Here is a 16,583-nt window from a genome sequence, read left to right on the forward strand (position 1 = left end):
GGTTTCACAGTATCACTCTACTTCTGGACAGAGAGGGATACCTGTACAGCAAAAGCATAATTAAATTAGGTATATTCAGAGGAGATTCTCACCCTGGACCAAGTGGGCTGGCCCAAAATGCAATCACATGCATCCTTATGAGAGGCAGAAGGGGTTTTGAGACAGACAAACATGGAGATGAAAGCAAAGAGAAGATGCAGCAGAGAGATCTGAAGATGTGGGTGATGTGGCTACAAAGCGAAGGGATACTGGCAGCACCAGAACCTGGAAGAGGCAAGGGACAGATTCTCCCCCAGAACCTTTAAGGGAGTGTGGGCCTACCACCACCTTGGTTTTGGCCTAGTTGGTACTGATTTTGAACTTCTGGCTTCCAGAACTATGAGAGAATAAACATATGTTATCTTGACGATAGAGTCTGTGACTTTTTTACAGCAGTCCCAGGAAAGGAATACACAGTGAAAGCCAAAAGATAATGAATAACATCTTTAAAATGCATTAAAAAAAATCTACCAGTGTAAGACTCTATATCCAGTGAAAATCGCCACAATGGTGGGAAAACAAACAAAAACAGAATTTGTCACCAACAAACCTGCATTACAAGAAATGCTGAAAGTAACTGTAACAACAAGAAAACCATAATTTTATGAATTAACGGATGTGTTAATTATCCTTATTGTGGTAAACCTTTTGCAACATATACATATATCAAATTATCATATTGTATACCTTAAACTTGTATGATATTCAATTCTATCTCAATTAAGTTGGAAAAAAAGAAATGCTGAAGGGCGTTTTCAGCAAAAAGAAAACAAAATCAGAAGGAAACAATTTCAGGAAGGAATGAAGAATAATGGAAAAGGTAAATATAAATGAATGATTGATAAGCAAATCAATAACACTCCTGGATTTAAAATACACGTAAGGAGTTCCCATTGTGGTGCAGCGGAAACAAATTTAACTAGTAACCATGAGGTTGCAGGTTCAATCCCTGGCCTCATTCAATGCCTTAAGGATCCCGTGTTGCCGTGAGCTGCGGTGTTTAGGTCGCAGACATGGCTTGGATCTTGCGATGCTGTGGCTGTGGTGTAGGCCAGCAGCTGTAGCTCTGGTTCCCTAGCCTGGGAACCTCCATATGCCACGGGTAAGATCTTAAAAAGACAAAAAAAAAAAAAAAATATATATATATATATATATATATATATGTATGTATTATATATATATAAATAAAATGATTTCTGTAAGAGCAGAATCTGGCACAACATTGTAAATCAACAATACTTTAAAAAATATTTTCAAAAATTTGAAAATCCAAAAAAATAAATTAATAAAGTAAAATATATATAAAATGAAAATGATAGTAATGCAAAAAGTGGGAAGGAGGGAAAGGAGTCATCATGCTCTAATATTTCCAAATTTTCCAAATTATTAGGGAAGTTGTCAAAGTAATGATTCGTGTTAGTAGTAAGAGATGTGTATCAGGAAGGCTGCTATAACCACCCCTCCTCTGAAGAATAAAACAAAATGAATAGCTAAAAATTAACAGATGCAGAAACAGAAATAAAAATATTTAATTAATCCAAAAAAATGTAAGAAGAGCATAAAAGGGACATAAAACAGGAAAGACAACAGAAAATAGTAAGATGATAAATGTATTAGTAATTATTTTATCCGTGATTAAATACTCTGAGTACACAATAAAGATTGTCAAAGGTGTGTTCAAATTGTGAAAACATCTCAGGCTGTACACTCTTCTATAAATGTATGTGGACATTCTATACATATACTACACTTCAATAAAATGAAAAAAGACTGTCAGTGGGTTTAAAAAAAAAAAACCCTACATGCTGTTTATAAGAGCCATTTACATAGAAAACTACAGAAAAGTATAAAAGGACGGAAAAAAGATGAACTATGCAAACATGTAACCAAAAGAAAAAGGGTGTGACAATAATACCAGACAAAACAGACTTTAAGGCAAGAAACATCCCTAGAGATAAAGGATAATAAAAGATAATGATAAAAGGGTCAACTTAACACAGTACATAACAACTTAGAAGAAGCACCTAAAGACAACTTTGAAATACATAACAGAAAAACAAAAACAAAACACAAAGAACTAAAAGGAACCCTACACAAATTGATATTTTTCAAAGGTGTCCACTAGACATACATCAAATGTACCAGAGATGGTGTCTACAGAAGAAAAAGGAATCAAGCAACTGTTATTGCCAAAAGCCAAATAGTCGTTTTTACATTTTACATTGAAAAATATAAAAATTGGGGAGTTCCCGTCATGGCTCAGTGGTTAACCAACCTGACTAGCATCCATGAGGACGTTTCCCCAGGGCCCTAGAGGAAACCCTGCCTTTTCAGCCTCCTATGAAATGCAAGTAGCCAAGGAGGTATAAGTGGAAGACGCAGGGTGGGGCTTCCAGGTAAGCTGTTTAAAGAGGCACACTTTTGCCTTGCCCCTGCCTCCTCCCTGCTCCCTGAACACGGATGTGATGGCAGGGGCTGCAGTGACCCTAGGGAGACCTTGAGGAGGGGAGCCATGACCTAGGGTGGTAGACTCTGAAGACAGTAGCATCACCATCCCAACAGGACACACCCTCTAGATGAGTGATATGTGAAAGCAAAGCAAACCTCTATCTGGTTTATGTCACTGCAATGAGGCTTCTGTGGTCAACAACAAATCTCATCCTGAGAGCCTGGTGGAGAAGCCAGCCCAGTCACTTGCCTTCAAAGAGTGGAATGGAGTCATTAGAAAAGGTGTCCAAGGCAAGGAGGTCTTTCCCATCTTTGGACCCACTGCGTTTGTGCTTATGTTTCCTTCGAAAGAAGGATCTGCGTGCAGCTGCCGAGAGCGTCTTTGCAGCATTGTCATCTTTGACTTCAGACATGCTAAGCCTCCGGGAGAATTCTTGGTCCATCCTACGGACAAAGAGTACAGCAGAGCTGGGAAGGGCCCAGGAACCAGCACCTGCCCAGCTGCCCCACCAGCAAGGAGAGCCAGAGCCCCACCCTGAAGCCCAGACTCAAGAACACTCACACATATTTGCTGGGGATCTGCCCGCGCTGGATCTTCTGGGCGTTCTCATCCAGCTGCCAGGCCATCCAGGACCCAAATGTGCCCTGGGGCAAGGTGTCATCAACATAGAGGATGTCGTCTTTCTTAAAGCTCAGCTCATGCTCCACTTCTGCTAGCCGCTCATACAGGGCCCTGGAACAGGCAACAGAGGGGACAGGTCAGGCTGCTGGCTGCCCTTTGTAGCCATCCTTCTAGGGCTGCTCTTCTGCTCTGAGCTTTCCCCAGACCACCATCAGGACCTGCCTATCCCCACTCCAGTGGTGGTTCCCAAAGGAGGGAGCCCAGGCTTTACCTGAAAGGACAGAGACTTCCCCTTCCTCCCCTGAGACCGAGGCTCCCTAGAGACAAAAGCTGCCTTATGCCCATCAGAAAATAGACGTTTTGTCAAGGATCAAGGCTGTATCTCCACTTCCAAATGGGCCTTTCCCATCTGCATTCCTCCCTCGAGGCAAGGCCAATGTCTCCTACAGATTGGAAACTTCCCAGAATGGAAATACACCATTTCCACTGAGGTGAGGGTCTCTAGGGACAGGGACCCATACCTCCCGGTACATGGCTGGTCAGTGCTCTCCATTCCCATGTGGACAGGAAGCTGAGCCCTCCTAGAAAACGGCCAATGCCCACCCAACACACATTTGTACAATACTTCAGGGCACCATGGATGCCTTGGTGTCCACACAGTGTAGAAGGATCTGCAGACCTGGGTCAGGGGAGACCAGGACAGGAATAGAGCCCACAGGAAAATGTGGCACAGCAGCCTCAAACTTCCCCAGGTCCTAAACCCTAAAGAGGGAGCCTATCTGGCCCTGGGAGTCTTCAGGGTTTTTCTAAGTCGCAAGTATCTCACTGTGAGCTTGTGATTTGGGGCCTGAGTAATAGTGCTCTTGGCCCCAGCTTTGGGTCCAAGAAACACAGGGACATTCCCAGGAAACAGCCTCCACTGAATGCCCCTCCCTGGTCCCAAGTCCCCAGCACCTCTGGCCACTAGTACCTGATGTAGAAGCTGTCACCAGGCAGGCCCTTGACCTTGGTGAACTCCTCGGGGCGGTACTGCACCTTCAGGCGGACGCCATCCTTGGGCTTTAGCATCTCCACATAGACCTCCTCCACTGTCTTGCTGCGCACATCCAGACCACCATACTACCATGGATGGGGGACTGGGTCAGAGGGCAGAAGCCATGGTGGCTTGGGAACTCAGAACCCAGTTGTGAGTTAACAGGAAGAGTCAACCTTCCCTTCCCAGAGAATGCATCTGTCCCACATACCCAGGTGAGGCAAGGCCTCTGCAAGTGCCTGCTCTGCCCTCAACGGCTCCTCCCAGGAGCAATCCTCCTCTAGCCGCCAGCGAGGAAGGCTGACTTGGAAACGGCACTTCTTGCATCTCTCAGTACCTATGACCCACCTCCTCCATCCAACAGGAGACCCAGTGAGAGGAAGATGTCACTCGCCATCAGATCAGAGTCCTGCTGCTAACAGGAGCACAGCCACCTCTCCTCGGGACACCAGTGACCAAGCCAGGCCCTGCCCTCTTTCCCACGATTTATCCAGAGGGGGTCTGGGTGGCATTCAACACCGACAAGGGCTGCCAGGAGCGGCTGTGCTCCGCCTCCCATGCCACCTGAGATGGCAGGAAGCCCCACGTGAGAATGGAGAGCAGCCTGACTGCTACTCAGCAGCTCAGAACTCACCTCGAGGATGAGGTCCCCAGGCACAAGGCCATCAGGGCCCTTGGCAGGACTGTCATCCTCCACCTCAGCCACAAACACCCCGTGCAGGTTCCCACCACATAAGTGCACTCCAAGCTCCAGCTGGGACTTTTTGATGAAGACGACTCTTGGCTCTGGGGTCTTCTTGGTGGCATCTCCCATTATCCTTTTGAGAAAGAAAATGAAATTCAATCACACACAGGGAGGGAGGAGGGGATGAAAAAGATGAAACAGTGGTGAGCTCTAACCATTTTCTGCTGGCCCCTCGGGGTCACATGAGGCCTCAGAACCATGGGTACTGAGACAGGTTGTAGTTCTAATGACTTGGTTTATAGGCAGGACGCTGAGGTTTGGTAGAGCTGAACACAGGGCTCCCCGGGTCACAAAGCCAACTGGGAACAGAGTGGAAATCAACGCCCCTGATTTCCAGCCCAGCTGTCCATCACGCACCTTGGGCTGTGTCTCGCCCACATGGTCTGCAATGGTTTTCCTAACTTTATTCTCCTAACAAAGTCAGAGCCTGGCTCAACAGGGCACAAATTATCCTGTGAATGTTTTTCTGAGCAGTTCCCATGGCCCAGGTGATACTAAACCACAAAGCAGGACCCTTTGCTATCAAGGAACCCAACACAGTGAGGGACACTGAAAGGCTGACAAACAAACTGAGCAAGGGAGATGGGACAGCAATGGAGCCTGATGAGCAAGACCTCAGGAGAAGAGCCAGCCAGTGATGATAATTTTGCTGCAGTAAGCGCAGCCATAATGGGCACAGTGAAAGGTCACAATCAGAAAAGCCCATAAGACGTCGTAGCTTTCAGCCTGCAAACTTTTGGGAATAGTCCATTAATGCCATGCCTGTGAAAGGCCTCTCTCCTGGACTGCAGAGCCAGCTCCCTACCATGTTCCTTGTAACTGCTCCACCATGGCCCCTGGCGGCCCCCTGCAGCTGTGCTGCACGTGCTGGACACTGATCTGCCACCCTCAAACTCAGAGCTCCTTGGGGACAACAATGCTTTGATGGCCAGAGCCCCAGTCCTGGCAGGCTGATGACTGTGGGATTCTGTCTAAAGGCAGAATCAGAAAACGAGTGAATGAGAAACAGGAGAAAGGAAACAGGCAGAGCTAGAATGATTCAGTGAGAAAAGAAACAAAAGGCAGGAGGGAGAGAGGAAAAAAGGACTGGCATGCTCCCCACCCCAAATCCTGACAACCCAGTGTACTGTCTCTAGCACAGAGCGGTACTGGCTGTGGGGGGACCCACGTCTCTCTGAGGATGTGCTTGGGCCACAGTGACCCGCCCACCCCACCAGGCCCAGGTGCACAGGTGGAAGGCTCGTAGCATACATTTGCTGACCTGGAGCTGGTGGTGCTCTGCTTGGCCGGGGGTGTGCCAGGGCCCTCGTCCTGCTCCATCAGTGGGTCGATGACAGAGGGATGCTCTGGGGTGGTGGCACCACTGCCCTGGAGAGTGGAGTGGGTACTGACAGGGTCCAGGTGGGAGCTGGGGACAGAGGACGGAAAGAATAAGGAGCCTCCTCTCCCCCAGCCACCCGGGGCCACGCCCTCTCTGGTGGTGACCAGGTGTAGGATGTGAACAAGGATCAGGTCACACAGCTCTGAGCCCTAAGAAGAGCAGAGGCCTCAGGAGCCTGGACTCAGGTTGTCCACCTGGAGGATCTGCTTGTCCTCTCCTCCTCTCTGTCCTCAACTCAGGGATCCTCTGCAAAGGGGTCAGCCTGGGGACACATAAATTCACTGGTCCCTTTTCCTGCTTGTGCCTCTCGGCCCTGCCATTCACAGGTGCTGCATGGCATGGGCATGTCTTCCCCCTCCCCTCATCTGCCCTGCAGCCTACAGCCCAGAGGCAGATTACGGGTAGGTGTCCAATGCCTGCTCCTGGCTGGGGGCTGAACCACTCTGTTTGGGAACCCTGCTCGGGGCCTCAGCTCCTGTGCCCATGGTTTCCCCTGCACAGGGGAATCAGCCACCTCTTTCTACACCCTATTTCAGGAGGGAACTCCTCCCTCCATATGCCCTTTCTCCAAAACCCAGGGCTTGTCAAGTCTCCTCCTACATAAGCAGAATCCCCAGCTGGCATGTGGATCTCCCTGCAGTAAGCCACACACCGCCACACCCATATTTCCTCCTGCAGGCCCAGGGCCTCACCTGGACCGGGAGTGGCTGCTGAGCTGGTGCATGTGTGGGTTGTACTGGGCCAGGATGGTGATGGTGTCACACTGCTGCCCGATGATGAGCCGGGCCTGCTGCTCGGTGGCGCTCCGCAGGTTTATACCATTGAACTAGGAAACATCCAAAGCAGGCTCAGTGATGGGGGAGGAGGCATGGAGGAGGTCCTGGGGACCTAGGAAGGGAGGAGAGGAGGGAGGGAAGGGCGGCTCCCGCTTACCTCAAGTAATTGGTCGCCATACTCAAGGCCGGCCTGGTGAGCGATGCTCCCCCCAGTCACCTTGGAGACGTAGACGCCACCCTTCTCCCCACTCACAATGGAGATGCCCAGCGGCTCTGAGCCCTTCTGCAGCTTCACATGACGTGGCTCCTCCACGTAGGGCCTTCGAAGAGAGCCACCAGTTTTGGACTCAAAGGAAAGTCTAGGGACAATCTGATGTCAAGCATGCAATTGCTATGTAGAAAGGGCCAGGGAGCGGACACACTCCTATGACACAGCTGAATGGAACATAATGAAGCCCACTTTTGTACGATGATGACACACAACCTCATGCAATGCAGACTTGACCCACCCTCGATGGACACAGGAGCACCCAATCCCAAAGACACCAAAAATGGTCTGTGTGAACTATAAACACTGATATACACAGGGAAAAGGCACGCAGATTTCCATAACAGGAGAGGAGCGGCTTCACAAAGTACAATTTACCAACCTCCAATGGGGTCTCAAGATGCCCCTGGAGGTAAAGAAGTGCTTTCTGGGGTGACATTCACCCGAGGGGACAATATAAAATACCAGTTTTTATATTTACCAGTACACTGAGTGATACGAACTGATCATGAAATTAAGCTGCTGCAAACCCGAGGCATTAAAAAGGGAACAGGGAGGCTCGGAGCACGGCCGCACCATGCACTCACTGGCCCCAGGGAGCCGCCCAGCACACCGCAGAAACGAGGGGCAGAGGGGGCTGGGGCGGGGACCTCCTGTCGGGCCAACCTCAGACTCCTCAGGGAGGAGGACCTGGGCCTGGCAGCAACAGGCAATCTCAGGAGGGATCTGTGGTGGTGGAGACATCTGGAAGGTGCAAAAGATTAGAAAGAAGAGGGGTGATCGGAGGAGGAAGACAGCCACACACACCTGGAACATAACAGACAGAAAGACAGCCAAGTGACGCCGAGCTGCCAGGACCATGCCTCCCACTGCCCCGAACTCCTCCTCTGGATAGGACTGCAGCCAAAGGCCAGGGGTATGCCAACTAGAAAGCCACCTCCTCCAGAACACACGGGTGGGCACAGACCCACGTGGAGAAGGGCAGGCAGCAGAGCAGAGGGGAGCCCTTTTGGAGGTAGTCTTTATTTTTTAGTCTCCTGAATGATTTAAACTTTTTATAATATGCACAAGAGTATTCTCAAAACAATAAGGCTGCTTTGGAAAAGACAAAGTATACTTAATGTTACAAAGAGCTTAAGAATGAAGTATTTATGTATGTGAAATGATATAAATAATAAAACATGCATTTAAACTGTGTACATACATGTACTCATGCATACATCTCAAAAGGTTAAAAATAACAGCAATTGAATCTCTAGTTGATGCAATGATGTGACTTTTTTTCTTTCTATTTGCCTAGTTTTCCCAATTTTCTATAATGACAGTGCACTTTTTTTTCTTTTCTTTCTTTTTTTTTTTTTTTTTTTGGCTGCCTCACAGCATACAGAGTTCCTGGGCCAGAGACAGAGCTAAGCCACAGTTGTGACCTACAGCTGTGCCACAGCTGCGGCAACAATGGATCCTTAACACACTGGGCTGGGCCAGGGACTGAACCTGAGTCCCACTGCTCCAGAGAAGCCGCTAATCCTGTTGCACCACAGCAGGAACTCCAATAGTATACTTTAGACTCAGGAAAAGCAGGCCTGTTTTTAGTAAGGATCCCATCAAACATATTAAACTTTATGTCCCTCATCAGACCCTAAGCACTGTGAAGCAGGAATCACTCACGCAAACACACACACACTCACACACCTACCCCACATCTCTGTGCTGTAGACGAAGCAACAGGGATGCCTAGCCACATGTGATAAGGCCCCTTCTGCTTCTAAGGAACCCTCTTCACTAGGGAGAAGATCTTGTTCTCTCAATGACCTGAGCTGGGGTTCAGTAAAACCACACCCCCACCCCAACCCCACTCACTGCAGGTTCGTGCACCTGTCTACATGAAGCAGGGGAGGCTGTCATGAACACGTCCATGTGAACTGCACCTGACTCCCCTGGGGGCCCGGGCACCTTGGTGGTCAGGTATCCAGTTAATACTTGCTACTTACAGGTTCAGATTGTCAAGTCAAATGAGATTTTCTTAATGACGGGCCCACCCAGCATTGTCCCTTCTGTGGCTCACAGCTACAAAAGTCTACTGCTTTTTGGATTTGGATGGAGGAGAGTAGCTCTACTCCTTTTCAGTGATTAAATAAAGCTAAGTTCACGTTTACTCAGACCTCCCACCAGGACCTAGATAGAACTTTAAATATAAATGGCCTGGTAAATCGCACTTTGAGGAACAAGAGGTGGATGAGGAGTGAGCAGAGTTTATATACAGGGAAGGACGGGCCCTTAGAGGAAGCAGGTCTGGACTGGCAGCTGAGACTGACCTGCACTTCAAAATGAACCAATAAATGGCTACACTGTACATGTATGCTTCACATATTTTTTTTTTAATGTGTATTTCTTTTCACAATGGAAAACCTGGGGGTGTGGGGAAGGGATAAGCAATGAAGCTATATTCTAGAACAAAAAAGCAAAGGTTAAAAGTGAGTCCTGGAGTTCCCATCATGGCTCAGCAGAAACGAGTCTGACTGGTATCCAGGAGGACACAGGTTCAATCCCTGGCCTCGCTCAGTGGGTTAAGGATCCGACATTGCCATGAGCTGTGGTGTAGGTTGCAGACATGGCTCAGATTCTGAGTTGCTGTGGCATAGGCCAGCAGCTACAACTCCAATTTGACCCCTAGCCTGGGAACCTCCAAATGCCACTGGTACAGCCCTAAAAAGACAAAAAAAAAAAAAAAAAAAAAAAAAAAAAGTGAGTCTTGACTCTAATTAAGGTAGGCCAGTCGCTAACCTTGTGACCACAGACAGACCACTCCCACTTTCTGGCTTGAGTTTTCTCATCTATAAAGTGGGTCCGATGATGATGGTCTCAGGAGTATGTGCAGATTTCACAACTTACCACATGGAAAATGCTTTAACAAAGGCCTGGGAAGTAGCGAAGGGCACCACTCCACTAAGGTCACTGTCAGGTTGTCCTTCTGTCACATGCTGGAGCTCCCCTTCTCCTGGGGACACTCAGGGGGAAGGGCTCACCCTGCTCCTCCCTTGGCTGTCCTCATGCACCCCTCCTCCTGCATCATGTGCTCACAGGACCTCCTCAAAAAGGAGGAGGATGAGGGACACCAGGGAATGCGAAGTGACTCCAACTAGAGCAGCCTTGCTTGAGCTCAGCTCAGTGGAGACACCCCAACTCCTGCCACTTCCCTCCACCAAGCGCTGGGCCGCTGCAGGAGCACACCGGCCTCTGCTGTGCCTGTAGCGCAGATGTCAGGCCCCGCTCACCTGTCCTTTCTCCGCTCCCCGGGGGCCGCGAGGTTGACAGCAATCCTAGGCAACGTGGAGGCTGAGGTCTGGGACTGGCTACAAGAGGACAGGCCGTCGATGTTCAGGGGAGACTGCGGGGGAGTGCTGCATTCCGAGTGCGGCAGCGAGCCTGCCGAGAGGGCTGGGGTGAGCGGTGGGCCGGCACCTCTACTCTGCAGCCCAGGCCAAGGGGAAGATGCAGCCCAGACGCACCCCCCAGCACCTGGCCATGAGTACAGGTTCCAGGCTCCATGAGCCTCTCAATCTCCCCTATTACCAGGCTGCAGGCTGGGCCCCACCAGTATTCACTGATGACTCAGATGCAGAGAGGTGTGAGCTGTGCCCAGACACCCCACCCCGAGGACATGGGGCACCCGCGGTGAGGAGGGAACACTGAGAACTTCTCACCTCTGTCAGAACCCACGACAGATCGTGGGTATCTTGGCGTGGATGGGATTTTAATGCGTTCTGCCTTGAACTGCAAGTTGCTTGAAGACCCTAAGGTTCCATAAGGGGACAAAATCTTAGGCCTGCGATCAAAGAGTACCCCTCACTCCTTCACCACCACTCTAGTGGTCAGGAAACATACATGATTATGACAGAGCGCAAGGCGGGCCCTGCCATTCATCCCCTAGGGGGCCTCTAAGTGCAACAGTCGACCCCCAGTATCTGAATAAACTGCAGGGCTAGGCTGCTGCAGAACAGGGTCACAGTCTCACTTTCAGCTCCGAACAGAGACCAGAGACCGTAACTCAAGTGACAGAGGCTACTGCCAACTTTCTCTCCACAGCACCAGAAGCAGCTCCACCAGGGTCTCTTCATGAAGTAACTGAGGTGTGTTTTCCATCAATGAACGGCAACACGAATGACCTCAAAATCACCTCAGGGTCAGGAAGCAAGGCTCCTTGGTCACAGGGTCAACAGAATAGCTACATGACCACTGAGGGAAGCTGTGGAAAGGCCACAGGAAAGGACTCTGTGCAGCGTGGAGCCAATCTCAGCCCCAGGAGGGGAAAGGAGCTGTATGGGTGGGCCACCAGGAGGTCTGGGCAGGAGGAGGCAAGTGGAGATGAAGAAACTCTGCTGCCCAGAGAGAAGGCTCTGGTAGCGCAGTTACCAAGGCGGGCACTGGAGGGCAGGGAGTTGGACCCATGGGAGGCTCTCATCTCAGAGCAGTCACTGCAGGCCCTGTGGCTCAGGTCCAGGCTCAGGCGTCCCTGGTGCTGGACACTGTGAGAGAAGCAGACAGGTGAAGGGCTCAGGAGGAAGACCAGGACAGGACACAGGGGACGGGGCTGAGGCCCTCGGCCAGCTCAGGGAGGCCCCGAAGCCACTCCCAGTCAGCTGAGGAGAGCGACTTCCCACAGTCACACTCAGAGGGCCCTGCAAGCAGCAGGGGTGGCATGCACTTCAGCCCTGGGCCAGGATCAGGCTCAATGGGAGAAAGCACTTTCTGCAGGGGAGACAGAAGCTCTGAATCCTGGTGCACAGGGAGAGCTGGTGGGCATAGAGGACCTGGAGGGTGCCCCACCCACAGGAGGGCAGACAGCCCAGGCATCGCCCACATGAGGCTGGCCTGCATCAGGCCCAACCATGTGTCATGAGACTACATCCCTTTCCTGTTTAGAAGCCCCTTCCAGTGATCTTCACTGTACTCAGAGTAAAATCCAAACTCGCATTATGGTCACAGATCCTACAGGGTTTGTGCCTACGACTCATCATTCCTTTGCCAAGCTCCCCTACTCTGTCCCTTGAGCCCACCACATCCTTAGACACCTTGGCTGCAGAATCTACAATTAACCTTCCTGGAGGCTCCTCCCCAAGTCCCATTCAACTGGCCTCTTCTCAGCTTTCTGGTCATGGCATCATTCCCTAGCACAGGCCCCTCCCCACCACCCAGTCTAATTTACCATCCTCTTCCAAGCCACAGCCTAACTTGTTGACAGTCTAGGAGTTTCACGGCCACTCTGCACCATCTGTATCACTCTGTTCTCCCCCCCCCCCTTATACTTGAACACAAATGCCACTTGAGAGGAAGTTTATTTAGTCTTCCACTGTATCCCCAGAACTATAGCAGCCCATGGCATATAGTAGGTGCTCAATCAAAACTTCTCAAATAATTGAATGAATGAGTGACCTCAAGCTAACTCAATCATATGTTTTAAGGCTTAGTTCCTCATCTGTAGACCAGAGACAATAACAGTAAGGTTGCTATGGCAATCCAGTGAGAAGATGCTCATCAAGGTCTGAGCACAATGCCTGGCATGTGAGCACTTGGGTGTCAGTTGTCATTACTACCATCTTCCTATAAACACCTTTTTAAGCTCCACATTGGTAAATGAACAAAGCAACCTTCAACTTTCCCTGGGTCCCGATGCTTTTCTACCTATCCCCTTCCCAGCGAGGCAGGGGAGCCCCTTTATGCTGGGCTTTAGGTGTAGGTAGGTTTGAATGACTAGGGTACAGGGAGGTTATAGGTAGCCTCACATACCTGGGATGCAAGCCCTGGGGGCCAACCTCTCTGGGGACGGGTGGAGAGTTGCAAGGGCCGACCCTGTGGCTGCGCACAGTGTAGATGGGGTTCCTCAGGATGGAGCTCACAGTGGTACTTGGGGTCATACTCCGGGGAACGGTGCCTAGAAATGGGCCGGGTGAGACAATGGCCCCAAAGCACCCAGCCAGCCCCAGATCTATGCAAGCTTCCAGTCTTTCTCCATCTGCAAAGCGGGAAAACCTTCTTTAACGCTGTTTCCCAGGCTGCTACAAGGAGAAAGTGCTCTAAAAAGCTAAGAACAGTCATTGATTTAAGACTGAACACCCCAGACAGTTCAGCAATTGCTAGATCTTCGGACCTCAGGGTTGAGGACACAGCACTTCCCTCAAATGACTGTTGCTGCTCTCCCTGGGACTGGGCGGCCCTGTGAGCCCATGTTGACCATCATCCCTGGCCCTGCTCTGCCAACTCACCCACAGACGGCCTGCCGGGGTAGAAGGGGGGGTTGCTGTGCCGGCTGGAATGCCCTGGTGAGTAAGGGGACCACTCCTGGAGATCTGGGGAGAGTTCTCCACTGGCTGAAACGCGCTTCTGCTCCTGCAGAACCAAAGGCAAGAGGCAGTGGCTGGAAACAGGGAAATATATTGGGGTTTGCAAGTGATTCCATTCCTTACAACCTAGTTCCTCCCACTTGGATACATGAAGTGACATTTGGGAGAGACTGTAACTCATTCATTCACTCACTCACATTGCCTTATATATTTGGAAGAGAAGAACTGCCTTCAAATATCCTCTGGAAGAAAACCACAAAGAAAAAAATTCTGTTCTTTCAAAGAAACAGATCTTGGGTGTAGAAGGTGGAAGATGTGTGCGTCAGGCACACATATATAACAACACCCCATAACTTGTCCAGCTGTGTGAAGCTCTGTGTCTGCCAAGAATAGCACGGATATATTCTCCTGCTCACAGCAGGCTCTCCCTTCTGGAAATGACCATGGCACCCACAAAAACAAGCCAGCCTGTCCTGCTGCCCACTGGCAGATTCACAAGCTCTGTCTTGTCTCCCTAAACCCTTTAAAGTAGGTCCTTGCCACTTAGCTTTATTGTACAAGTTCAAAAGCTTCTTGTTGAATAAGCAAATCAAACACCATGCCCAAGAAAGCATAACTCTTTTGGTGTGATAGTCCCACCACCAAGCACATCTCACACTACTTTCAATCCTTAAGGGAGGCTGCTTTCTGCTGGCATCCATCTGCCCCCCTCCTCTTCCCCGGGGAGTTGCTGAGAGCAAAGGCAAAGGAGCCAGAGCTGGTACCGGTGGCTCAGGCCCCCCAGCACTCTCATGGCCAACACCCCACCATGCCTCTACTGCACCCTAACCCACCCCTAGGGCTGAGCTCTACCTCCAGGAACTGAGCAGGAATCACTACTGGAGCAAGCTTGGGCCGAAAGCTGGGAGCAGATTTTGGCCGGCGGCGTTTCTGCCCCAGCTCATCCAACTTCTGGGAGGTGAGGTCCTCGTCACAGGACTTCTTGGCTGGCAGGTAGGAGGAGTCGCCATCCCCTTCAGGGTAATAGCTGGAAGCAATGCGGACTCTAGCCTTGCGGGGAGGTGAGGCGTGCATGGGCTCCCCAGGGTCCACGTCGGGTGGCGCGGCGCTCGGGGGGCTGGTGGATGGGGAGCTGCCCACCAGAGTGGCCTCTGACTCGGAACTGGTTTCCAGCCTATGCTGGAACTTCATGGAGTCACCCCTTCTGGGTGGTTTAGGGGGAGTCAGAGGTCCTACCCTCTTGGAGGGCTGGGGGGAATGGGCAGGCCCAGGGCCTGGGAGCAGGTAGTCTATTTTGGGGGGCGTCTGGGGGCGTTTGAAAGTGTTAGGGTCAAAGATAGACTTTCTTTGCTTTGGCTTCTTGTAAACAGAGAGCTTCTCGGGCCCTGCCGAGGAGCTGAGCACAGCCTTGGGCCAGGTCCCGCCGCTGTTGGTGTTCTCAGACTCTGCCTTGTCCAGGGCGGACTCTGCCGCCCCACAGGAGCCCACCTCGGTCTCGAAGGGCAGCAGCGGCCGCCTGTTGCGCATGTCCACCGGCCCATAGCCACGCTCCCCAGAGGCATCTGAGCGGAAGGAGCTAAGGCTGCGCTCGGAGGCGCTGGGACAGGCCTGAGGGGAGACAGGGAAGGGTCCCCCAGGGAACGGCTTATGCAGGAAGGAGCTGCTGCCTCCTGGGGGGCCCAACTCCTTCCTGTCCTCCAGCCTGTCGGGGTAGAAGATATCTGTCTGCGTGGAGTTGTTGTGCTGCATCAAGTTCCGCTTATTCTGAGCTTGGACCTCCAGGCCATGTGCTCGGAAGCTCAACAACTTATCAGAGTCTTTGATGTTTTCAAAGATGTTCTGGCCACTCCATGAGGTGCTCTGAGGGAACACCTAAGCAGAGATTGCAGAGTGAGAAAGAGTGTGTGTGAGACCGCAGGGTTTGGAGCTGCCACCGGAAAAACGTCCCCAGAGAAAGAGCAAAGGTCAGAAACAGGCCACACCCACCACAGAGTCAGACAGATGGACAGAAATGCAGGCGTGCACACATAGGCATGCACACCTGGCCAACAGGTGAGGCTTGCTCACAGTCTGACCACTGCGAACCCACAGGAGAGACACAAATTTCCCTTGACTTTGAGCATTTTCTGAAATCATCTGCATTGTGTCCTATTTCTTTAATTATTAAATGTAAATGTAAAAAATTCCTTATTAAAACTGGTATCTTGTAGTACATACAGACAATGGAATATTACTCAGAGATAAAAAAAGAAACAACCTATCGAGCCATTAAAAGACATGCAGGAACCTTAAATGCACAGGACTAAGTGAAAGAAGCCAATCTGAAATGGCTACAGACTAAGTCCAGCTATATGACATTCTGAAAAGGGCAAAACTATGGAGATAGTAAACAGATCAGTGGTTGGAGGAGGAAGGGACAAACAGGTGAAGCCCAAAGGATTTTTAGGGCAGTGAAACTATTCTGTATGATGCTGTAATTGTACATACATATCATTACACATTTGTCTAAACTCGTGGAAGACACAACACCAAGAGTGAATCCTCATATCAACTACAGACTTTAGTTAATACTAATGTATTAACACTGGCTCATCAATAGCAACTAATGTACCCGCTAACACAGGATGTTCATAATAGTGGAATCAGCAAATATGAGTACTCTGTACTAACTCAAATTTTACATAAACCTAAAACCGCTCCCCTAGAAGTCTATTAACTTTAAGATAATTTTAGGAGTTCCCACTGTGGCTCAGCAGATTAAGAACCAGACGAGTATCCATAAGGATGCAGGTTCAATCCCTGGCCTTGTTCAGTGGGTTAAGAATCTGGCGTTGCAGTGAGCTATGGCGTCGTTCACAGATGTGGCTCTGATCTGCGCTGCTGTGGCTGTGGTGTAGGCTAGCAGCTGCAGCTCTGATTTGACCCCTATC

General features: G+C 50.3%; 1 protein-coding gene across 1 annotated transcript in view; it reads right to left on the bottom strand.

The window, feature by feature from the left end:
* DLG5 (discs large MAGUK scaffold protein 5) overlaps nt 1-16,583 on the bottom strand; it is a 127,804-nt gene that overhangs the window by 12,219 nt on the left and 99,002 nt on the right. Inside the window, exons 15-27 of the mRNA XM_021074240.1 lie at nt 14,506-15,525; nt 13,576-13,699; nt 13,100-13,244; nt 11,726-11,838; nt 11,017-11,106; nt 10,588-10,738; nt 7,202-7,364; nt 6,961-7,094; nt 6,149-6,295; nt 4,777-4,960; nt 4,080-4,228; nt 3,050-3,220; nt 2,738-2,931 (exon numbers count right to left, since the gene is read on the bottom strand). Of these exons, the coding sequence (XP_020929899.1) occupies nt 2,738-2,931; nt 3,050-3,220; nt 4,080-4,228; nt 4,777-4,960; nt 6,149-6,295; nt 6,961-7,094; nt 7,202-7,364; nt 10,588-10,738; nt 11,017-11,106; nt 11,726-11,838; nt 13,100-13,244; nt 13,576-13,699; nt 14,506-15,525 (2,785 nt within the window). The remainder of the gene's footprint in view (nt 1-2,737; nt 2,932-3,049; nt 3,221-4,079; nt 4,229-4,776; nt 4,961-6,148; nt 6,296-6,960; nt 7,095-7,201; nt 7,365-10,587; nt 10,739-11,016; nt 11,107-11,725; nt 11,839-13,099; nt 13,245-13,575; nt 13,700-14,505; nt 15,526-16,583) is intronic.

The sequence above is a fragment of the Sus scrofa genome, chromosome 14 (assembly GCF_000003025.6).
Source record: "Sus scrofa isolate TJ Tabasco breed Duroc chromosome 14, Sscrofa11.1, whole genome shotgun sequence".
In the NCBI taxonomy this organism is placed as follows: domain Eukaryota; kingdom Metazoa; phylum Chordata; class Mammalia; order Artiodactyla; family Suidae; genus Sus; species Sus scrofa.